This window comes from Corylus avellana, chromosome 2 (assembly GCF_965113065.1).
Source record: "Corylus avellana chromosome 2, dhCorAvel1.hap1.2, whole genome shotgun sequence".
In the NCBI taxonomy this organism is placed as follows: Eukaryota; Viridiplantae; Streptophyta; class Magnoliopsida; order Fagales; family Betulaceae; genus Corylus; species Corylus avellana.
The window spans coordinates 3,881,978-3,907,645 of NC_142491.1; the positions used below are offsets into that span (position 1 = coordinate 3,881,978).

The window sequence follows — 25,668 nt, forward strand, 5'->3', positions numbered from 1 at the left end:
GACACAGGAAGAGGATAACATCTCTTTTAATCATGAATGATTACATCTATTCTCCCATTCATAGCAGAAGGGTCTTGTTTGATTGCTAAAACTAAAGTCTTTGCATCTCCTTCAAAGGTCACATAAAATAGACATTTCCATTTACCAATCATGTGGGACATGTACAATATTATGTGGTAAACCCTGAGTATTTACATTAATGGATAGTTGTCGGGAAATTCATTTACTCTTTATTGCTGGAGGAGCGATCCTTCCTCTGTCCACCAAGAATACGGGAAATCTGTAAACCTCTGCTGAATGCTTGGTTGAAGAGCATTCGTGTTTGGAATTCTGAAACAAATGGGAACCAAGCCAAGATTGCAACTGGGGTGAACAGAAGCAAGCCCATGATGGTTTCATAGCCACGAGCAAGTGCCTTGACTGATCCCCAAAATCCAGCTCGTACAATCAGCGGTTTACAAGCTTGTGCAATCTATAATATCAAACAACACATCAACAAATGAAAAGAAAGAATGACAATCAAGAATACACTAAATCAGAGCAGGATGAATTGAAAAGGGAGGAGAAGTTAAAGGCCAGCAGAAAGTTATAAATAGGACACATGAAGGGACTAAAAAACAGTTCACTGACCAGGAGCAATCCCCATCCGGTAGGCATGAATGCTAGAATGCAGACTATGATGTCCCGAAGAGTCATATGAGGGAGTGCTATTAAAATAATAAAAACGGAAAGGAGTGTCAGGAAAACTAGAGCCTTGATCAATCGAAACAAAAGCTGGAAGTTTGCACTCAATCGCCGCCTTCCCAATGACACAACCTGAAAAAGTTCAACAGACCGAAATTTAGTTTCAGGCACTAAAAACTCATTACTGATGTGATATGATATCAAAGCAAATAGTTTCCTATGAGATTTCCTGAAACAGAAAAAAAAATTACAACTATTTTAAGAAAGGTGGGAGTCAGAAGGCTTTTGCTACTTACTTTCATCAACAACAATAATACAAAGATCACAATCCATGAAACTCCATAAACCTGTTAACCAGATAAAAGTAATTAAAACTATTGTAGCCACAGAGTCATTAACATCATCAATATTCAAATGCAATTCTAAATGTTAGCGAAAATGGCAGCAAATACCAGAAAACTTTTGGTATGCTTTGTGATGTTCAAATGATATACAAGCCCATATTGATAGAGGAAAAAGCGCAGTGCTAACAATATCTCAGCAATGATACCACGCTTCCCAGAATAATGGAGATGCTCTTGTTCCTTTTCCCACCAAGATTCCCAACTTTTTTCTTGAGGTACACCTATCCCTCCATAGTTGTTTATCCATTTATTCCAATCTGTCCAGTCATCAACGATCTTTTGCCATTCGAAGCCTGATGGATTGAAGAGGAAAGGAGCAAAAAGCCATGTCCCAACCAAGAACCACATTGATAAAGTGATAAAAATATAAGCAACTGAACCTCTATATGAATGACCAAATATTTCGTACACAAGAAGCAGAATCATCAGTTCAATCCCCTTGACAAAATGGCTGCGGGAGTAGAGCCTATAGTTCTCAGCAAACTTAGCATGGACCACTACAAAACCACGACCTGTACCTCTGTATTGTGCACCCCCATGAAGCAATGTCCTTCCATAATAGTGGGTCTTTGTTCCCAGAGAAAATGTGAAGAAGACAGAAGCCAACTGTAATTGCATTATTAGGAAGTCAGTCAATGCTTTACGGAAGCCCCTTTCCAGACCAATTTCCATCATCATAGGCAAGGCCATCAGAAGTCCAATTTGTACAAAAGACTGAGAAGCAAGAGCTACTTGAAGAGATTGATTGTCTCGAATAGCTGGGTGATCACTCAGCGCCTGTTCAAGTCCACTGAGAACGAGATAAAGGCGGCCATAGAGAAACACATAGACTGTGAGCACAGTCAGCTGTCAAAACCAAAAACAGAGTGATTTAAATAATTATATGAGATCATATAAATAAATATTACATATTTATATTGTTGGGGAGATTGACACTTTGGGAAGTGTTTTAGCGAGACCATACTATACCACATTTGGACACTACTTAACGCAAAAGCTTAAGCCTAGGTTGGAGCCCAATAATTTGATATTAACCACTCATACATGTGATATCTTTCTAGCGTGAGACTTAACTAACTTTCTACACTGATGTAGAAAGATGGCACTAGACTACATGAAAAAATTAGAAAGAAAAAAGGCTTAAGAGGAATTTTTTTCAGAAGACTTTTACTATTCTTAATTTGTTAGTAGGAGTATCTTTGGTAGTTTTTACCACTAGATTTTGGTTTTATCACTGTAGCCATAAAAAGCCTCGTCTTTGGGACTCTTGGAATTATATTATCAATTTTCAATCAAAATTTAAGACTTTTATCTAGAGAGTTCTCTCTACTTTTTAGTGGGTTACATATCTATTTGGATTAGTGCTGCTTGATCCAAACTCTCACCACCTTCCACTACATTAATTGGTACCAGAGCCTCTAGTGAGATGTCCACGTTAATTGGTATCAGAGCCTCTAGTAAGATGTCCAATAACGAAGGCTGTTTAATCACCAGCTATCTCAAAAGCTTAACCTGATAGGAAGAGATACATTTAATCACTTAATCAGTACTTTAACACTCTCCCCTCACGTGTGGGCTCAAACTCTCTTTTAATAGGTGAGACACAACTTGTGCCGTGAAATATTTAATTTATATGGGGGATGATTTGATTGAGTCAAGGTTCGATCCTAGGACATTTGGCTTTGATACCATGTTAAATCACCACTTATCCCACAAGTTTCAGCTGATAGAAATGATAAATTTAATCACTTAATCATTACTTTAACAAATGCGAAGGAAGCAATTCCAATAACGTTTGTCATGGACAACTAGTTTCAAGTGTGAAGTTCAAGGAACTATGAGAGCAGATAGCGAGATCTATAACTTTTCTACTTCAAATTTTGTAATAACCACATCTCGCAAAATAAAGGACCAAGCTCTTATAGTAATTTGTTGTGACAAAATAATTATAGGATTCGGAAAGAAGCAAAAAAACGCAGAATAAAAATAACTCAATCACATAGGACATCAAGATTCAACGTGGTTTGGCTTAACAAGCCTATATGCACAGGTGGAGACGACCAGGAGGAAATCCACTATCAAAAGATGAAATACAAAGAGTAGGGAGAAAACTACTCAAGGCTGATACTGTGACGTCCCACATCGCCTGTGTATGGAGATGAGGATGTGCTTAAATTTATACTACATCCTTAATGACAACAACACGTTTTAAAGCCGTGATGGTCATGATCCTATCAGAATTCCGCAATTAAGTGTGTTTCTGCTGGAGTAGTACCAGGATGAGTGACCTCCTGGGAAGTCTGGTTTAGGGGAGCCAAAAGCGGACAATATTGTGTGTCATTGAGGTGGGGTGTTACAAATGGTATCAAAGTCATTGCCTAGCCTGAGATGGGGGGAGCGTGCACAAGCCCATGAAGATCGCTAGCAGGCACTCGTTGGGACGGACACCAAGAATGGGCTAATCCCATGAGGGTCGCCAGCGGGGACGCTGGGTCTTAAGAGGGGGTGATTGTGACGTCCCACATCGCCTGGGTATGGAGATGAGGATGTGCTTAAATGTATACTACACCCTTAATGACAACAACGCGTTTTAAAGCTGTGATGGTCATGATTCTATCAGAACTGCGCAGTTAAGCGTGCTTCTGCTGGAGTAGTACCAGGATGGGTGACTTCCTAGGAAGTCTGGTTTGGGGGAGCCAAAAGCGGACAATATTGTGTGTCATTGAGGTGGGGTGTTACAGATACAATTCCAACACATGCCGCTTTCCTTTTATAAGGTTAAAAGGCCGGTCAAGCCTTCTCCTAATTTGAGAAGGATTGGAAAGTCAGCAAAAAGAGAAATCCAAAACCACTTAGAGCCAATGTGGTTTTGGATCATCTCTAGGATCACTTGTTTAGCCAATGTGGGCTTTATCTATGTCATGCACCATGGTCCTTGCTCCAACTATGAAAAGGCCCCTCCATCCATGCATGCACACCATCCCTTTTCCAACCATGAAAAGCATCAATATCATCCACCATAACTCACATCACAATTATTGGATTTCATATCACTTGTTGAAGAGATTGACATCTTGGGGAGTGTGCTAGTGAGACCATAACATAACATATTGGGACACTACTCAACTCAAAATCTTAAGCCTATGTGTTCGAGCTCAACAATCTATATTAACCACTTAGAGCTATGATATCTTCTTAACCTACTAAAAATCTAATGTGGGACTTCTTAACCTTTTCAACACTTACTGAAGACATATAAATGTGTGTGTGTGTGTGTAGGCAAATAAGTCACATCTCATACATACCAAGGTGCTAAAATAGAAACCCACAGTGGTGAAATAACATGATAGCATTCGGAAGAAATCAAATCGGTGCCCAAGCCTATACATGTCACGACTCAATGTCTGCTCGCCATTCCCATTAGCTATCTTTGCCTCAAACGTTGAGATCTGTTGAAGGCCAACATCTCTCCCTTTACCAACTTGTATATATTCATGATGAGTAACATTGCCCTCACGTAACGTAGAGTTGAAACCTGTGGACAATGGAGGGATGGAAATATAAGTGGTCAAGCCAAAATTACACACGTTTTAATCCAAGCTCTCAAGATAGAAAATGCCTGCAAATATGTCCTCGCTTAAATTAATGACTTTGGAAGCTTTGCTAACACCCCCTCTAGTAAGGTGGAATAGTCTGTCAAACACATCTGGATGACCATAGTGGAACCGAACTCTGAACGGGCAGCACAAAGTTATGGATTCAGGGCATTAGACATGAACAAAAATAACCAAAAGACACATGAAGTGGGAAAAAAATCAAATGAAAAAACATGAAAATTTGGTGGAGAAATCTCATTCATATCATAGTTCCATACATGAACGTAAAAGTGTTAAATTACCAATTGTTCCAAAAGCATAAGCTAATAAGAAAATGTAAATTTAATCATTTAATCAATATTTTAACACTCTCCTTCACGTGTGGGCTCAAACTCCCTTTTACTAGGTGAGGCCCAACACGTGGAATATTTAATTGAAATGGCTCTAATACCATGTTAAATTACCAATTGTCCTAAAAGCTTAAGCTGATACGAAGAGATAAATCTAATCATTTAATCAATACTTTAACAAAAAGTAGTAAGGTAACTAAGCATAATACAATTTCAAACAGTTCAGTTCATAGTTTGAAATTCATCTATTACTTGTAAACTCTCACTCGAACCGAGCTTACAGATTCCAAATGATATGGGGGTAAAATTTGGTTCAGAAACTTGGAACACAGCTGAAAATGTTGAACATAATTAAGTGAAATGGTTTAAACTTCAAAAAATCTGGTCGATCAAATTTTTTATTGGTGAGATTACAATTGGTCAATTGAGGAGATAATTTTGAAAATTGAACCAAACTTTTAAACTTTAACCAAATAATATAGGAAAATGGAAATTTTGGGTTGTCTTGACTCCTGCATAATTTCACCAAATCCAAACAAAAGCAGGGAAAGCAATTCCACATGCAAAAAGATCTGATTCTTGTGCTGAACTGAATTTTTTCCTGAAGATATTACCTCAGAGGGTTGGCTAACAGTCGCTGCCCAATAGTTACAAAGCTATTCTCTTGATTTGACATAAACCATGCCAGAGATGAAACACTGCTCAAATTAACAAAAAAATCATATGAGTAAGACTACCATCACAGATATGTGAATGTGGTCTTATTTACCAGCAGCACTACAACCACAATCCAGTTTAAGATTAACAACACAACAGAAGTACCTGCCAGTGAATATATGCTCCCTAAGTCCAAGGATTGTTGGAAATCTCACGCCATCATGTTTTTCAAGAAATTCTTGCAGCAAGTTCCTCATTTTGAAGGCTTCTTCCATATAGTTATCCTGTTGAACAGTTTGCTTAATAATCTGAATTTTACCTAAGAGAGTAAGTTTCACGACCCAAGGAAGTGCTAGCCACATCTCCGTTATACTACAAAATGACTAGTCTGTTACAATTGGAGCTCTTTTAAATCACTTATATAACTAGTCTCACTTAATAAGGAACCAATTTGGGATGCATCCATGCAACATCTTCACAATCCACTCATCCAATGTGGGAATTAACTTTTAGAGGTGTCACACTAAGTTCCCAATATTTTCTAAATGTGCAAACACGCACACACATAAACCACACAAAAATACACACATACAAACACCATATAGATATGGTTCTGGTACCTGATTCATATCTATTGTTTGCAAGCCTTCCCCACGTGTAAAGATAATGGCATGATTTTGATTTTCTGGCTTACCCTCACCCAATAGTGCAGGCCCAGGAAGCTTTATCCGATAAATAACCTGTAATAGAATATCAAAAAAATCACTTGTGAGCATTATATTATGCTCAGGTGGAAAATTCTACATGCAACTTGCTGGGCCGGGCATACAATGTCTATGGTAGGATTCTAATAAACAATCATAAAAAATCATTGCAAATCTCAGAAGTCAGAACAGAGAAGTGGAATGAGAAAAAGAAAATATCTAACAAAAATTAAAACCATCTGCCAATTTTTATTTCTCAACCACAGAGGCCATGTATCACTTCTCAGTACAGGAAGCTGTGCTAGACAAACATTACATCAGCATTTAAATTCTTAAGTCATCCCATCTAGTTTCCAGAATAATCTAAGTTATGTACCTGGTCTAGATTTTGAACTGGTTCAGAAGAATCAATTGCTTTTGTCGGTAAAGCAGCCTTTACAAGAGCTGAATAATAGACCTTTTGAACTGTTTTTTTAGAGTTATCTTTACAAGCTTCTTCAACTTCATCAATAAAAGCTACCCGAAGAGACGGGTACCTGAGACAAGGAAAGCGAGACATATAACTGAGAGTTTCTTAGAGAAGCAATAACATGACAAGAATTAATGTGGGAGACATACTTCGTCATGAGCTTCAGAATGTCTTTAGCACGAGGATCACCAGACCGTTTGTCAATGCCATACTGCTGGCATGATACCACATATGTGAACTTCATATCAGCTAGTGCTTGACACTGTGCCCGCAATGACCTTTCACTCTTGGAGTGCTCCTCACTATCTAGTTCAGCTGCCTTGTAGCCTTTCATTAGATCTGAACAAAAGCAATTAGCATTTATAAAAATAAGTTGTCCCACTCTGCAAGAGATGATGAAATGAGAAGTTTACAGCCAGGCTTTCTCTAATCACCTTCATCCTTCGCCATATCCAGAAAGGCCTGAAGTTCCAAAGCTTTCCGGTAGTACATCATGCCTCGTACTTATTTGTCGAGAGTAGAGGGATGATATGCAGAGAACACTCATATATCATTATCAGATAAAGCAAAAATAAAGCATCTTCAAGCCTATGAGAGGGAGAGAGAGAAATAGAACTTATACCAGTTCTGGTCAATGTCTGGCCTCGATATGATGCCCATAAACGCAGTTTTTCTTCCCTTTCTTCCGTTTCTCTTAGACTTTCTTCGTTGTGACACTCAACCCGTTCTAGAAAGTTTTTCCATTCATCTGTAGTAAACCACCATGTTATGAAAGAGCATGTCAGGTTTGAGAACCAAAATTAATTAGGAGAGCCAACAAGTTACTTAAAAGAGAAGAAGAAGAAGAAGAAGAACCTGGAAAGATCTTTTGTAAATAAAAAAGTATGGAAACTCCATCTTCCTCATTTAGCGCTTCTAGGTCACTCATGGAGAAAAGAACATCCTCTTTTAAGTAAGGAGTTAGGACGCTACAAAAAAAAGGGCAAATATGTGAGGCAACAGACTTTGCAATTAAGATCTATTGTAGAGGACACATCTACCATACTATAAATAAACTTATAGTATTAGCATATCAAAGTATCTTAAACAATGGGAAAATTTTGGAGTCAGAACCTGACAGGCAAACCCAAGATGTTATAATTCATGACGTGATACTACAATATACACAGTACTCATGCATGCAAGGAAACATGCAATATCTTCGGTAATGAAAGGTTAATGCTTAGCGAGCTTACGTGAAGGAAAGCATATTTCGAACTTTGGGTGCAACAGGCATGTCCATAAACAATGAATTGGAAAAGAAAGTAATACGCCTTCTAGCTTCCAAGTTGGATGGCACATCCATAGCAGACTCCATTTCGGTAAGCAATAGACGAAGCCTTTTAATCTGTCTCGACAATGATGGGGTTATGCAGGAACATAACTCATAACTAATCATAAGGGGTGGCAAAGTTGATAATTAAGAGTATATTTTCTATAAGTACAAACTATTTTTGTTTTATATGAAAATGATTATCTCAAAGAAGAAAATAAATAGAATAATTTTTTGCAATGCTAAAAAGTTCATTATATATTATCCAATTTATTTATTTAGCTTTGGGGCTTTGTCTAAAAGAACAAATTTAATTTTTGCGTCATGTTGCATAACATCATTAAAACTTAAAAGAAAGACTATTAAATTATAGTTGATATCTTTTAAAGAGCGCCTTGTCTCCATTAGCCCTCTGCTAGGTCAACCTGTGGAATTACATAAGGACCGACTCCTTTCTTTTATAAATGTAACAATTGGTATTCTAAGTGAATTACTCATAGCCACTTTTTGTTAAATCACCACTTATCCCAAAAGCTTAAGCTGAAAGGAAGAGGTGAATTTAAGTAATTTTTTAACACTTCCTTTCACGTGTGGGACCAAACAGCATGAGGAATATTTCAATTGAAATGAGGGATAAATTATCAATTGCCATTTATTCCAAAAGTTTAAACTAAAAGGAAGAAGTGAATTTAATTATTCAATAAATATTTTAACACGTTTATGCTACACTATACTTGTAATACTGCAAATGAAACTTACTTTTTCCTTCCAAGCTTCCGTTTCTGGTACAGGAAATTGAAGTTCACGAAAAAATTTATATTGTTGAGCCAGGGGTTTCATGCCCTCATCTTTTCCATAGGAGCCACCATGACTTGAATCTACCAAACTACATGAGAAAATAACAAATAGATAATACTGGTATTAGCACATTAGTATTACTTGAGGAAGACACTTGCAACCAAATAAAATACCTTGGAACCTCATCATCCATTATGTCTCTGGTCACAATCTCTAGCATGTTCAGCAAGACAATTACAACCTCATCCTTGTCCTCCATTTTATTCGATAACTGTTGTAAGAATACTAAATTCGGTTATGATTTGTTACTAACCTTGATTCAACATGAAAGGAAATGTGAAGCTTATCTGGTGAAACAATTACCAGATACTCGATAAGCTTAAGAAATTGTTCATAGAGATTAGGGAGAGCACTCATATTCAATTCACGTATCACAGTATCTTCCTGTATATGATTATCAACTTTGGAGAAAATTTCATTTATAACCCTGGACACAGCAAACCATCAAAGAAATAACATAATACATCAGGACAGATGAAATTATGCTCTCTTGCTATTTTAATTAGATACATATCAGATAGTAACAAACTCACACTTTTTCACGTTCTCCTTGAACCAAAAAGTTGATTGTATTTTTAAATGAAGCATAGCACTCACGAACAGCACAATGCATGTAATTATCTGCTTTCAACCTCTTCTTCAACTCATGGTCTTTTCCGTTGCTGTCTTTGGCCATATGCAATGCTACTGGAATCTATACAGCAAGAACAAGTTTAGTACATATACAAGTCTTAGTGAGGCTATTGGTTGAATTTAACTAGGAGTAGATAAACCTTGCTAGCAAGTAAGAATGGAGGCCATTGGATAAGATCCAGATCACGATCGGCCGAATATGGAACAAGCAGCAGGTCCATTTCCCTGAAAATTTACAAATTTAAGCATTTTAAGCCAAAAAAATTTTGAACTAAAGAGAAAGAAAAATCAAGATTTATAACATTTAAGGTTTTAATTTCCAAGACTGAAAAAGAAAAATAAAAATATAGAAAAGCTTAAGGTTCATGTAAGAATTAAGGAGAACATATCCTAATGCTGGGTTGTGATTTTACCAGTTAGTTATTAGATCCTCCTCTCTAAAACTAGTAATTATTTTGTTCCACAACTGAGCAAACTTTGCTGCCTCCTTCTCGTTATTAGATGAGATCTGAAATAACAGACAAAAAAAAGAAAAAAAAACCCTCATAGGAACCAAAAGAAACAGGTGCTGAATTGGGTTAATCAGTCACTATCAGTGCTGGTTGCTAGCAGTGTAAACGAGTAACCAAACCTCATTGAATTTGCGAGAGAAAGTGGCCATCAGTCCCTTCTTGGTTCTCTCATTCCTTTCCACTGGAATCAAGCGGTCATTGAAAGCTCCTGGCAGTGATTGGAATCGAGACCTCAGCAATACCAATGTTCGGATCTGAAAAGTAAAACATTAGGTTGAGTGCTAAAGACACGCAATACCAGCCAGAGGAAACCAGTGTTTTTCTTAAACTCTATATAAGTTCTATGTAAAACAATGCAAAGGAGAAAGAGTTTCTCCGCACTATTAAGTAATAACACATATGGGAATGGCGTACTTGTAGGGAAGAGCTTATCTAGTAATGCCAACATACAACAGAAAGTTGAAGAGTAGTCAAAACCAGCAACTTATATCTATGCGTATGGAATTTATTTGACTGTATATATCTACATGAGGACATTTAATTCACTGGCAGAAAATCAGCAGTAAAGGTTGAATCTTGCTTAAGAATATATGTTCTCATGGAGCTCATGCCTAACATTAAAATCAATCGAGCAGTACACATTTCAAATCTATAGTAAAGGAAGAAGATCAACTGAATGATATCAGACTAGGAGAGAGGAGATTTGTACATACAAAAACCAGTTTTCTACATGCTTTGGCATCTTGTTAGCATTGCACACCCACAAGATGTACCCTCCCTTGAAGTACCAACTATTATTGGGTCAGGTACATCTGACGGTTCTGCATATGGTAATAATACATTTCTTTCTATCAGCCTTTTCTTTTTGTCACTAACAATTTACATCAATTTTCCGGGTTGAGCAAAATATGGAGTAGATCTTATCAGTGTTTATAGGTGATGGGTGAACTGTCCTTTAAACCATATTCCACATTATAAGTCTTCAATTTAAGGATGTTGACTACCAAGTTAAATAGGAACAAACGAGAGGAGCCCCACTAACCTCTCCAAGACGTCGAAATGCACCATATATACCCCCAAAAATTGTGGAGAAGATAGCATACCAAATCTGAGTATCCATAAAGTAGACCTGAAAAGGTTTCTTCCATTAGAAATTTACAGTAAAGTGAACACAACTGAACAATTAATGGGACAAATATGGCACTGGGACAAACATAAACGTACAATAATTATAGGAGCCCAAAGCGCAATCACAACACCAATGTTGTTCTTGGCTGCAAACAGCAACTGATGACATTATAATTCTTTTACACAATGTAAATTAAAAAATTCATCAAACTCTGCTGTTACCTTGAGGGAAGAACTCGTGCCACTGAAATTTTCCCACACGAACTCCCATGATAAGTTTTGTTGGACCCACAAGAGGCTTAATCTGCAAAGAAGAAAAAATTCAGTTGGATTTAACCAATACTTGAACCCAGAGTTCAGATAAGATTTTTCAACCTTCTCCAACTAGACCACAATGCATAGAATGAATATATTGAGCAACATTTGTCATTACAGAATTCATGACATTGGGTAGAAATCGTTATTGAGATCAGATGCATCAGAATGCACAAGCTACATATTATCCAGAACTAATTTTAGATTTATATTTATTAAAATATCTTTTACCAATAAATTTAATATCAAACCACCATGTTTAAATCACTTGACTACTAGAAGTCCTACAGTAAATTATACCAATCATCCAGCTGTTTAAGATTACATGTTATACATGTCTGATCAACTTATGTCAGACTGTTGAAATTCCATTTTGTACACCCATGCATATACAGACACATATTCATTGGCAACTTATTATCTTTACATATCCCATGATTCTGAAATTCTTTTTTTTTTTTTTTTTTATTCTCTGAAGATGTTATATAGTTTTAAAAAAAACGTTACTGAAAACACTTAGACAAATTATAATACACGTTCACATTATTTCTCCCACATCACATGCATATCATCTGATAAGCACTCAATATTTCTCAATCATACACCTATTATCAACTATTTGGTTTATCATTGAACTTAAAAAGTTATGTTTCATATTACCAAGAATTTCCCTGCCTTTGCAGTATTTCTGAATTTTTGAATAACATAAGGCAAATATCTAGACTAGTTTAAAGTCATGCTAGCATATTTCTTCAATTCCGTGCTTAAATCATTAGATAATGGTGCTCAATAAGCATACAACAGACCTTAAAAGTCAATGTTTGTTTTATCGTTTAAAGTGAAAAGTTTCCATCTAAGAGGCGGAAGTTTGAAGTAAGGCCATTTTATCAAGCATTTTCTTTGTCTGGACAGTGGCACTAGGCAAGTTTCTAACTTTGGATAACCTGAGGAAGAGGAAAGTCATAGCGGTAAACTGGTATTGTATGTGAAAAAGGAGTGGGCAGTCCATAAAGCATCTTCTTCTTCATTGCAAAGTTGCAAGAGAATTATGAACTTCGATTTTCCATCTCTACAGTGTAGAATGGACCATGTCTAGGATCGTGATTGTAGCACCCTAGACCTTAGGGTAATTTATTATGTTGTGGCTATTTTACTTTGTAACCTTAGATAAACTTTTTTATTGAAAACTGAAATTCAGATTTCATATAGCCTATCTAAAATTTGTGTGTTTCTTCCATACAAAATCAGTGCCACTCACTGTCCAGCCTTTAATAAAGAATTTTGCAAGTGTTTTCATTGATTCCTTCAAGTTTTTGAGAGTTACTTCTCAACAAACCTTGCAAGAACCAGTTTCTTGCACAATTTTTGCAAAATTTAGGACATAGGGATTAGGAAAAAAACACAAAGGAGAAATTTTGCAAAAATAGTGCAAGAAACTGGTTCTTGCACTGAGAATTGTTGGTACCGAAAGAACAGATTCAGTTTCTTGGTTTTATCCTAAACTCACAGCCAAATTTTGCTTAGGTATGAGTTCTAATAAGTCTTATAATTGATATTTAGTTATCTTAATGTGAGAATCATAACAGAAACCTATTAAAGCATAAATAACTGAATTAAATTTTGATGTTTGAGTTTCCTATGCATGCTGCCAGCACTAAAGAAAACATGTAGGATCTGATTTCTTGTTGTTGGCTTGTTGAAGATGTCAATTGGGAAGTTTTACCATTTTAGAAGCTTGGAGGATGATCCCTTTGTGCTTAATGTGGTGAATATGAAGAGAGCTGAATGCAAGGAGTCTTGAAGATTGTGAGAATTCGGCAGAAGAGCTAAAGAATATCATGTTCAAATCGCTTTATACATGGATTGGGGTGTACAATAGTTCAAACTTTTCAAACTTTTCTGAATTTTTGGACTTTTGTTCCCTTTTTTTCTCCTTAATAAGTGGTTTCTCATGTATTCTTCTTGACTTCCTGTGTAATAAGGTTGTGTCCATCTGTGCATTTAATGATTTTGATTTACTTATCAAAAAAAAAAAGTTACTTTCATATTTCCAAGCAGTTTTTTCCTTTTCACTTGGTTAACCATCAAAGGAGAAAAGTTATATTCCATATATCCAAGCTCTACGATGCTTTTCCAAACTTTCAACTTTTTCCATAGAATATCATAGTCTAAAACGCATATAATTTTTTGACGATTTCATCCACAAAATGAAAATTTAATACCATCATATATGTTACATCACCAATTGTCCAAAAAGTTTAAGAATGCTTAAGTTGATAGGAAGTAACGAATATTCTAGCACTCCCTCATGTGTGGACTCAAACTCTCTTTCAATAAATGAAGCCCAACACATGGAATATTTAACTAAAATTTGAGGTAAATTATGGAATTAGGTTTTAAACTCAAGACCATTGCTTTAATACCATATTAAATCACCAATTGTTCCAAAAGTTCAAGCTAACTTAAATTGATAGCAAATTGTGAACTTAATTATTTAATTAATATTCTAACAAAGATGTGTTAGTGATATTTAGTTGCTACTATTAAAAAGTAAGATACCTAGTGACAATTTATTGTCCATCCACAACACTTTTGTTAACATGCCCCAAGATAGTATAACTATATATCACAAGAATGAATACATAGGTAGAAATAACTAATCAATATGAGAAACACATTACCATATATCTGCAATACGCACACCAATGTTTTCCAAAAATGTTACTTATTTCTCTGTTAAAGTTTAAACCAAAGAGGTAATTTTGGCATAAAATTTTAAATAAAATATCTTATTATTTGGGTAAACAAATCCAACCATTTTTTCAATACTCAGCACATATTTACCACACCCTTATCCCACCCCATCCCATTAGGCTGACGTGACAGTGTCTATCAGTCCTTTGATTTTTTTTTTTTTTTTTAACAAGGCTAATGTGGAGGGTTGATATGCAATGACACGTCAGCCCAGTGGGATGGGGATGTGGTATTTACTATTTAGCATTACTCTCACAAGAAATAACAATAAACAACAACAATAACAGCAACAATAAAGAAAGGCATTGCAATGACACCAAGGTCCAACGTTTTGAAGACAAATAAATGAAATACCTCTACGTAGTAACTGAACGCTAATTTTGATGCAAGCAGGAGAACCCAAAACATAGTGTACCTAGAAATGAGAGAAATTAGAAGCTAATCAGTGAGAGCATTGGTGAATCTCATTCAAACCATTCTGACCCAAAAATTCAACTTTTTTCTCTTACTCGATAAGAGACATTGTGCTCTCATGCATTGCCCTTCCAACATAGAGCCGAGGCTGCAAGATATCAAAAGATTGAAAGAAACAAAGAAACACAGAAAGAAAAATAAAAGATGGTAGAGATAACAAAAAAACTAAACAGCCACGTAATGACTTTTCAGCAATGAACACAACTGTCACTGAAAACAATTCAAAAACATGCATCTGCATACCTGAGACCACCACATCATGAGCATCACAATCTTATTGTTTGAGTTTTCAAGAAACCGACGAATGAATGGGAACAGAAACAACACTGTGGAGAGCATGTTTGGAGATAAGTAAATGAGAACAGCCAAAATGAACAAAGAAGGTGAACTTGGACTATTTCCAAACCAACTCCTGATGGTCTGTGCAAACCCAGGAGGATTTTTCCAACTATAGGCATATGCTACAGGTAAAACTACGACCCATCCTGCAGCAGAAACAGCCTTCAAAATATATCTTAGCTTGACATATATTGACATGCTCTGCCTTGCTTTCCAGCTCAAAATTATATCAAGGACAGCTGCAATATTTCCAAAAGGATAATATCATAAGTATTACCAGGAGTAAGAATTAAGTAATCAAATCTGAACTTTTTTCATAAAGCAGAAGACTGTCAACGTGATAATTGAATGCAAAGATGCATGTGGAGGATACCATATGCTTCCCCATATTACTGAGTCATACAAAATTACCCAAATGAAAATTTTCCAAGCTAAAACATTTTTTGGGCAATGCAGAATTGAAAAACTTAGACAGGTTACAGGTATTAGTAAAACGAACTGGAAGACTTAAAAAAACTCAAGGCCATGCAACATTTGAAGAGATTTAATGGTTGCTAGTTAGTTTTTCACCTAATTCTCAGACACCTCTTGATATATTCCTTATTTTGTTCAAATTTAGGGTTCTTCAATTCTTTAACTCCCTTTTGTGCCCTAATAAACAACATTTTTGTTTTTTTTTTTGTTATTTTGAAAGTATTTGATAATTTTGAGTTCTAGGTGGAGAAGTACATTATTGTTGGTTCGTTGTATTGGTTCTTGCCAGATGTTACTTCCTTCAGTAGATCAATATACCACCATTAGTGGTGCATTTCTGCAAAATATCTTTGATGTCATTATACCTCAGTTGTAGCATAGGTGAAGAGAAACACCAAAACAAATTATTTTTCTTCTCCACGCCAAAACTCCTAAATAGTTGTATACAGTTATTATATATATGAATATTAATTCCTATATAGCTGATGTTCCTTCTTGATAACGTCATTGACCTGGACATTGACACAGGTCTTCTCATTCAAAGTTGGAATGGGTGTTGGATTTGGTAAATCCCAAACGTCTAGAGACAGGGCATGGCTATTTATATAACTGAATATGTAAGGGATATTTATTTGAACGATTATTTTCATACTAAAAATCAATAGATGGTGAAACAAGGAATTATATAACTACGTTTAACACCTCATAATTCTCCATATAAGTGAGAAAAATGAAGTAAACATTTTTTGAGTTTGGATACTTGCGTTGGAGATGGGTTTTGTGTCCTAAAGTGTCTGGCATGCCACTTTTCAGACCAAAGAATCCATGAATCATACATTTTCATGAAAACATTATGGATCGAATCGGCCAACAGTCCTAGCTTGCCATGGTCCTAGGTGCTATTCCAAAGAAAACATGAGTTAAAAATTTCAAACTAGAGCAGTTGTGGCTTGTTTTTCAAAATGAACAAATTTTCAGCAAAAGCATGAAACCAACGTGGAAATTTTTCCAATCAGAACATGTAAGCATACTCTCAAAAATTGAAATATAGAGATCAATTACAAATAGGGAAGGAGGAATATATGGAAATAAAGCTACAGTTTTCGCTACAGCCATGAGACGAGAACAAAATAATGCACCAATAGAACCAATTCAACTGGTTTTATCTACCTTGTGCAAGCTTCAATATTGCAGCAGTTATGAAGACACTCAGCACCTTCTTGAAAACATCACCCTCAAATATGGAACTTGACCCATCCGAAGCAATGATGATCATTGCCTAAATCAAACAGAAAATTTGAAGTTTTGTTCACAAGACCAGATCCATAAAAAGCATGAAACAAAAATAGATGAAGTAGAGAGAGGCTTACCTGTAAAGACAAAATATAAAAACTCCACATTCTATCAAAACTTCTAAAGATATGCCAAAATGAGCGTATTTCGACAAAATTGGTTTTTGCTATCCATTGTCCCCCAGTATAAGGTTTGTCATCCTGAATATCAAGAACTTCCACAATTAAGAACGTAATACTTTAACCAAATCAGGTTAAACAATTTAGGATTCTGAATTTTATGTTGTAATAAATCAGAAGTTTGTTTTACTTGCAAAGTGTAGCTGTTAAAAACTCTGCTTTGTGAAATCCAACTATAGCGTTTAAATTCTTCTACAGAAAGGGAACAGGTTTTAATAGATAGAGAACTAATGACATGGTTAACGGAGTAGCAAGGAAAAAAATATCAATCCAAGAGTATATGTGTGTGTGTGTGTGTGTGTGTATGCATATATGTGTATATATATGCGTGTGTGTGTGTGTGTGTGTGTGTGTGTGTATACACACATATATCAGCTATGTGAATCCCAAAATTAACAGAATGTTGAATTAAAGTGCATGAATTCATACAAAGTTTTTACAACACAAGTTTGATCCATTTAGTTTAGGTTATGGGCTCCAAGAGGTTTGTAGCTAATTCTAATTGGGCCCAAACTAGTTAAGTGTGTAGTTAAGCTCGATTAAGCGTTTTTGGGCTTTAAAAATTAGATATTAGTTGGAAGAAAGGTCTTAGTTTAGGGCCAACTTCTAACTAGGGTTTGAATTGTTTAGACTTACACTGTTAAAGTTAACATGCCGGGTCTTGTGACTCGGGTTCTTAGAAGTCGTTCAACCTATTTGCAAGTGATATTTCTTGCCCCTTCTATCTATATGTTTTATTTTATGTTTTGATAAAGGTTATGATTTTATCAATGTAATGAAACGCTTTCATGAAATGACTTAATTCAAGTTATAAAATGTTATGATGCTTGATGAACAGTAAATGAAAAGAAAGAAAGGTGAGAAAAAGAAAATGATTGTATGAATGCATGAAATATTTTAAATTATTTTCTTGGACAAATGAAATGATGTGCAATGGTACCAGAGAGAACAGGCCGAGGCAGCCATCTTGTATGGTCTGCCGGGAATGGCTCACTCGAGTGCACCATAATTTATCAAGTAATGTTCATATCCTAGACATGACTCCACCTATGGCCAAAAGAATGGAGCCGGGATCCTAGTGATCGACAACCCTTACACACAGATGTATTGTGTCGGCTACTCAAGAGTTTAAAGGAAAGTGAAGATTTATGACGTGTGTAAATCTTTATAAAGGAAGCTGTTTTACTCTTACAATATTATGGAGAAAACATTTTTGTTAAGTTTTGTTTTATGAAGAAATTAATTTTGAGTTTCTCTTTTTATGTAGAAGTCAATGTTTTCAAACATAGTTTTTTGAAGAATAGTTTAGAAATCTTCTTTCTTATGTTGTATTGAGTGATTTCAAGGAAAAGGTTTTTAAAAAAATTCTTAACTAACCGGTTTTATATGGGTTAGGAATATTACTTACCGAGCTTTTTCACTCATTAGCTTTGTTTTCTTATTTTCAAGTCATGTTGAGATGCAGTAGGAGGATAGATGCAACTTAGATGGGGGATTTCATTTCATTTCATGATTTAAGATTTACCTATTTTCAATACGTGCCTAAGGGTATAAGAAAGAAAAAAAAATTCAGACACTTTTATGTCATGTTTAGACCTTTATGTTTCCGCATTAATGTTTTAATAAAGGCTTCTAAAGTCATGCATTTAATATGTTCATAAGTGCTATGTTGTTCCAATTTATGACCCTTGTACCATTAAGGCTTCTAGGTTAACAAACCTAACCTTTTTTTTATAACTAAAGAGAAATTTTGTAAAAAGCATAAGACACCCCTAAGTACACAGGTAGTATACAATAGGAAGCACCCAACTAAAGCGAGCACAAGAAAGAACCAAACAACCCAAACCAAACAGAACCCACCCAAGAAAATCCCACTAATCACCAAAAGCTCTCCAACCCGTAACCCACAAACACCAACAGCCCGCAAACCCGAAACCCACACAAAGCACTCAACGCAAGAAAACACGAGCCTCGCCTTTCCCATGCCTAGGGGATATGCTTATAGTATCATAGTTTATGGAGCATTCTAGGTAGCTCCCTTCTACCGGTTAACAAACCTAACCTTAGCGGGTTGGAGGTGTTACATGGCTTGTTTCTCTTGTCTATCCTCTTTCTCTATATCTTTCTCCCAAACCCTATATTTCTGGTTTCTCTATGTGTCGCCCTCTTGGATTCCATCTATCTTTTACTTTATTCATTCAAGTAACCTAAGCCTTTATTTTTTACTGCATCACAACCCCCTCCCTATTTATCCTGACCTTATAATTTTCTTCTCTGACTCTTCCTCACCTAATTCTTACCATTTTCCATTGAAGACAGCCCTTAATATCAAGAATTTGGAGGCTCCTGCATCAGAGCTATAAAACAGCTTACAGCTTTACAATGTTTTATCAATAAGATTTTGTGCCAAAGGGAAGCACAGTGACGTGAAAAGGTTTTCCTAAGAATTTGTTAGTACTTTATTGTAAATGTAAGTAGTACCCCAGTCAGAGCATGCTAAAACTGATCTGAACTAGGCAGTATATCATTAGTAATAGAATATTGTAAGCCACAAGTAGGAGGCAAATATTACAAACATAAGTTTGAAGCATGAGACATAAATTTGATGTCTCATGCTTTGAAACATAAGCCCCAAGGGTGAGAATTGAGACATTTTCTTGGAATCCTCAAGGCTAAGCCTTAATATTCCTTTATAGACATTTACTATAAGAATAAATGTTTGAACCATTTTTAGTGAAAGAAAGCTCGACATAAAGCAGTAAAACTCAGTTTAGCAATAAGGGGAAAGATTTCATGATTTTTACAATCAAAGAAGTTAAGGTTAATCAAAGAAAAAAATTCTACTTACCAAAAGAAATAAGTTGAGATTCATATGTTGAAATTCAAGATAAACAAGACTGGCAAACTAAGCAGCATATAATTCAAAATTACAGCATACCACATTTTTGTCAAGTCGAAGCTGTTCTCGAGGTTGGCAAAAGAATTCAGCATCAGCACGCATGGGCCAACCTAGCCGAAAACAATCAACTGACCTACAATTCACACCGACAGAGTTTTATAATCTATATTATGTACATATGGAAATACATTTAAACAAAGAAACACATAGTACCAAAAGTATTCATTCAAATCATCATAATTTCTCCACTGGGAATGCTTTGATTTTCCTCCTTTGCTCCTCTTAGCTTCCTTAAAGTACAAAAGAAATGGCGATACAAAGCTGTTAAAATATTAATTAATGATTAAATTCACTATTTCCTATCGGCTTAAGATTTTGGGACAATTGATAGTTTCATATGGTATTAGAACAATGATCTTGATTTCAAACCATGAATCCACTTATTGAAGAAGAGTCAAACCCACACATGAAGGGGAGTGCTAAATATTATTTAAATAATTAAATTTACCATTTATTATCCGTAAAAGCTTTTAGGGCAATTCATGATTTAACAAAAACGATCAATTATCAATAGAACAAGAAGCTATTTTATAGACCCAACAAAACATGTAGAAACGACACCTTTGCTATCGTCTCATATATTGGAGTTACTACTTTCTTTAAAAAGGCCTCATCATCACCACCATAGGCCGGCTTTACGGGCTCTCCAGTCATAGGACTAATACTGCCAGCCAGCATCCCATACAACTCAAATGCCATCTACAAGGATTGGAGCACAAGAAGTGAATAATTATAATTACGTCAACAAAGCTTTAACCTTGACTACTTTGCATTGGATTCAATATTCATTTATCAATAATACTAAGCAATACAACAAGCATATAAATTAAGCGGCTAATATAAATATACAACACCCTAAATATAAGCTATTAGGGTAATATAAAAGAATAAAAAACACTAAGTCAGTGAGTTCATTTACATATTTGTGCTGCCATTCAATTGCGATATACATCATAAAATTGCAAATAGGAACAAAGCATGCTGCCCTTGACATTAAGCTTAGCATTTCCAGTATCCATTAAAGCATATCAAAGAAAATTAAAAAGAAATGATGCATGTTTTTTTTTTTTTCACTTTTCAGTTATATAATATTTTTCTACAATGAAGCAAAAGCAATTGTAAAAATTAAAATTATTTATGTATCTTGGTTTCCTCAACTTTCTGGACTCAACACATGGAAATATCTCTACACTTGAATTCTCTTAAGTATCTAAATCTCTTGTACAAGTCCTTTTCCTCCCTCTCCTTTCGGATAGAGCCCCAAAAAAATTAAAAATATTTTCATCTCTTTCTCTAATCTCATGAAGGTTTGAAATATACATACATGATGATAAATGTAGCAAAGACATTCTGGCATGAATCTCAAGTTCGCAGCCTCTCCCCATATAAGAAGATATAAACCCATATATAGTAATTTTCGCTGCTGCACTTCCTGTTGGATTGTTGGTAACCTGCCAATTAAAAATAGCCACAAATGTCACAATAGTATTTATATAAAAGCATAAAAGTGGTGGACAATGTAGCATCAACTGGCATAAAGATATTAGAAAATACTCACAGCAAAAATAAGGTGCTTCCTAAAATGAACTACAGCAAATATATATATATATATATATATATATATATATATATATATATAATTTCAAAAAAAAAAAAATACTCACCAAAGGCTACTTTTTCGGTTCAAATACTTGCACCACTTCTTGTAGTTTTTGAAAAGTTTCTTCATCACTTCTGTTAGAGCACGATCATCCAACTAAAGTGGCAAAAAGTGCCGTATGTTATGAGAACATAAAGACTGACTCAGAAGGTAAATATAAGCCAGAGAAATCTAAGAAGAATAAGACCTTGGGTTGCTGTTCAGGCTTTAAGAATTGTCGTATGTGCACATTTGCAAGCAACAGAATCAAGTGCTCCCTTTGATTCGCAACATTATCCTTCTGCATACCAATAAATGGAACGTAGCCTGCTGATTAAGCATGAAAGACCCAGTAATGGACAACAAACAATCTGGTAAGTCACCTGAAAACCAAACATGGCCTGAAGCCAGTCTAGCATGTCTTCATTTACTTTCTTCTGGTGATCCTTTGGCCATGGCAAACCCCTGGTGTTACGAAGTGCAGAAACACTAGCTTGAATCTGTAAAATAAACAATTAATTAAATTAAATTTCAAACTCAAATGCAAGAATTAAGTAAAATAAAAGTATACCAAGAAAGATTAGCAGAACAAACCTCAGGATATGTCATGATAGCCTGATTTTTACTACCAGGATCAAGAGGAAGAATATTGTAAGGCGCATATAGCTGTTTTTTCTCCTCAACTTTAGTATGAACTTGCAAGATCTACAATAGAAAATAAAAATGAAAATACTTTCCAATTAAAAGAGAAGAAAGAAAATAATTGTTACACCACATATATTATACAGTTATACAGCAACCGCAGCTCATAAGGTTTTTGACCAAAGAAAATATTATTCTCAGCAAGTTCAGAAACAGTTTTGTCATTCTTTTTCACCTCATCAGCCATTTCAACTTCCTCTGTCTGGTTTACAGCCTTCAAAACCTCAAATAGGACGGCAGCAGTTTGATATGCTTTTGTAAGTTGGGCACTGAATTAGGAACATGAACTTAATATCAGATAAAATATAATGCAATAGAGCCAACTGTTTAAGAAGGCAATCAATTGACATCAATTCTCTCAGAGAACCAACCGATCATGTTTACTAGCAGCATCCTGCAAAGCTTGAATGTACTTTTTGTAGTAATGTTGATAAAAATTCTGCATTACACTAGCATCACTCTTTGCTTTTCCTGCCAGTGTCGTTTCATTTTCCTGAAGATTAAAAGAATGAACTAATATTCTATGAAGTTCCAAATGGCAACGCTTGATGAGAAGTTGCTAGGGGATTAAAGCTAAAAAAATTTGACAGCTTCAAACATTCATAAAAAGTTTTTCAAGGTAAAGCAAACTACTTTTCCTTCAAAACATAGAAAAGAAACTAAAACACAAAATTGTGTGAAAGCAAATAAAAGAGACCGAACATTCATATCAATTAAAGTCAACCATTGAACAAAAGCGATATATGAGATAAAAATAGCAAATCATGCACTAAGACAACTAAGCAAGTGCCAGATGAGTTCAATACGTTGTCTAGGCAATAGCAAATGCTAGTAAAAATTAAGTGTTTTCACAGGAGTATCAGATAATTTGGAAGTCCAATTTTTTTTCTAGGTTAGAATTTAAAGGGAAGCTTCCAATGAGATGATTCGATGTCAGGGAAGCTTACTCTTCAGGACTGTAAACCACTTGTTGACAAGATATCTACAAGAATTAACTCATCCACATCTAAGTAACTGTTCTTTAACTTGCAGTGAAATTGAAATTTCTGCGATTGGACAGTGTTGTTCATACTTCCTAAAGGAGTTCATAAACTAAAATAGCAGAACTTCAATGCATTTCTGTGGACTGGCAATGATAACAAAGCTGCTGGCGTATGACTCTTCTTTATTCAACTTTTATTTCCTTTCACTGGGATGCTTAAATAACATTACATATTAGAGAAGAAAAGTAGATATGATAGGCAAGTGATATTGAAGCTTACCCTTTCTAGACGTTGAAGAAGTGCAGTTTTAAATTGGCGAACACCTCGTCCACTAGATGTGGGATCTAGTCTGTGAGCTTTTTCAAAGGCATAAAACCGACCTAATTCCAGCATTGACATTAATATGCATTTGAGTTCATATGCTTACCAGAGTTCAGAAAACATTGCATTGCATTCATTCAGAGATATATACAATGTTAAATTCGGGTAGGACATAATCTATCATATTGCAATAAAAAAAAAAAAAAAAAACAAATGCAATGATTTATTAATTAAAAGAAACAATAGAAGCAATGAAGAATAGAATGCATTCGTAATTAAAATGCATGTGAACTCAATTGAAATTGATTTTAGAAAACTTAAATAAACAAAATAAATGAGAAAGAGAAACATCCGATTCTTTCTCACACAAATTACAAAGGATGATAAAACAATCAAAACAGAATAGATGTCGCAGCACTATGACCTAACCAACCATCCCATTGATTAGAAGTCATTAAGCAGAGACTTCAGCAAATTATGAAAGATTTGATAATATGAACTATAAAGTGGCCATGACACTTAAGCGTTGTGCAAGACCCAATGGAGGCCCCTCTCTTAGGCTGCCAAAATTTCTGTAAAATTCGGGGCAACTTAATTTCAAGGGATCCCAATCCATGTTTACATCATATACAGCTTACCTATCAAATCGAAAAGAGAGTTAAAACCAACAAAGTCTACAGTATGTCAAATCCACTGGCTTTCAAAATTCTAGTTGATCAAAGAGGATACTTAATTACGTATGCTAAATACATACATAAAGCACACATGCACATACAGTCATACACATGCAAAGCAAGTAAATAAAACTGCAACTTACAGAGATAAGCAACTCTTGGGTTGCTAGCCTCGACTTCATTTGCCACACGAAGAATTGGAGCAATCTCTACCAACGAAGAAGGCACCACCTCACTGTCCAAAATTGGCTCTCCTAAATTCCCGGCAGTCTGAGTCCGCGAAATCCGCCTCGGCGGTTGCTGATCAAACCCCCTTCGATATGCCATCTCTAAACCCCAACAAGTGTCAACTCAAGCCACCTTGTTTATCTGTCAAAACCTGTGTGAAACATTCTTAAGAAAAAAGAAGGAAAATATTAGAGAATCCCCGTAAAGTCCTAATCAACAAATGATCAGTTTCGGTAATGATCACGGCAAAAGAAGTGAAATCCAAACTTAGGATCTGCACAATTTCATTATACATGAACCCCTGAAATTTAAAAACTTCATCCAACAATAGCTGACTCGGTTTTTTCCCAACTTTCTAGATATTTAAAAAAAAAAATAATAATAATAATAATAATAACAACAAGAAAAGGAACTCGAACTCTACATATTCTGTTCTTTTTGTTCACTTCCTCATAACCAAACAGTGTGGTCAAGAAACTTCTTTTTGTGGAAAAAAGACAAGAAACCAAAGTACAGAAACAAAAAAATGAAGAGTAGACGACATTAGAGGAGAGGGAAAAAAAAAAAACTCTCGTTTTCTGACTGAAAGAACCTCCTATAGTGGATGATCAAACAGAGGAAGCAGAACAACAAGAAACATAGAATTCATCAAGTCTAACTTGCCATACCCCAAGTAAGCCAAAAACGTACCTCTGTCAATCTCAATCTCAATCTCAAAGGTGTATAAGAGTTTGTTCTCTCAGGTGTCACATACACACAAAACTACATCTCCACTTTCAGTCAGCAACCCAAATAAGCAAAAGAGGACATTTTCATATGAACTGGGTTCTCGGTCTGCCTCTGGGTTCGTAGTCAACGAGAACGAGGAACAGAGAAGTGGCAGAGAAAGACTAATCCAGTTGACATAGAAAACTGAATAGTCTCAAACATGCAACTCAGTGATTGCTAATAAAATACTGGTGCAAATAAGGAGAGAGGGTGGAAACTTACGTGTATACACAGAGAGAGAGAGTGAGAGAGAGAGAGA

The 25,668-nt window shown here is 35.4% G+C and overlaps 1 protein-coding gene across 1 annotated transcript; it reads right to left on the minus strand.

Moving 5' to 3' along the window:
* On the minus strand, nt 1-25,668 carry LOC132180696 (callose synthase 2). Its single transcript, XM_059593605.2, has 43 exons — nt 25,332-25,668; nt 24,557-24,806; nt 23,698-23,798; nt 22,807-22,928; nt 22,611-22,704; nt 22,328-22,438; nt 22,117-22,233; nt 21,942-22,034; nt 21,759-21,850; nt 21,419-21,545; nt 20,656-20,793; nt 20,248-20,324; nt 20,074-20,167; nt 17,034-17,156; nt 16,834-16,942; nt 15,094-15,428; nt 14,886-14,938; nt 14,731-14,791; nt 11,530-11,611; nt 11,404-11,453; nt 11,222-11,308; nt 10,299-10,433; nt 10,081-10,175; nt 9,808-9,892; nt 9,568-9,728; nt 9,338-9,461; nt 9,148-9,245; nt 8,936-9,062; nt 8,100-8,251; nt 7,720-7,832; nt 7,487-7,612; nt 7,299-7,367; nt 7,014-7,203; nt 6,772-6,931; nt 6,312-6,431; nt 5,857-5,975; nt 5,649-5,732; nt 4,708-4,820; nt 4,394-4,623; nt 1,137-1,934; nt 981-1,031; nt 631-816; nt 1-472 (listed from the first exon to the last, which is right to left on the minus strand). Exons 2-43 carry the CDS (start codon nt 24,738-24,740, stop codon nt 224-226), a joined length of 5,835 nt encoding a protein of 1,944 aa, XP_059449588.2. The 5' UTR covers nt 24,741-24,806; nt 25,332-25,668; the 3' UTR covers nt 1-223.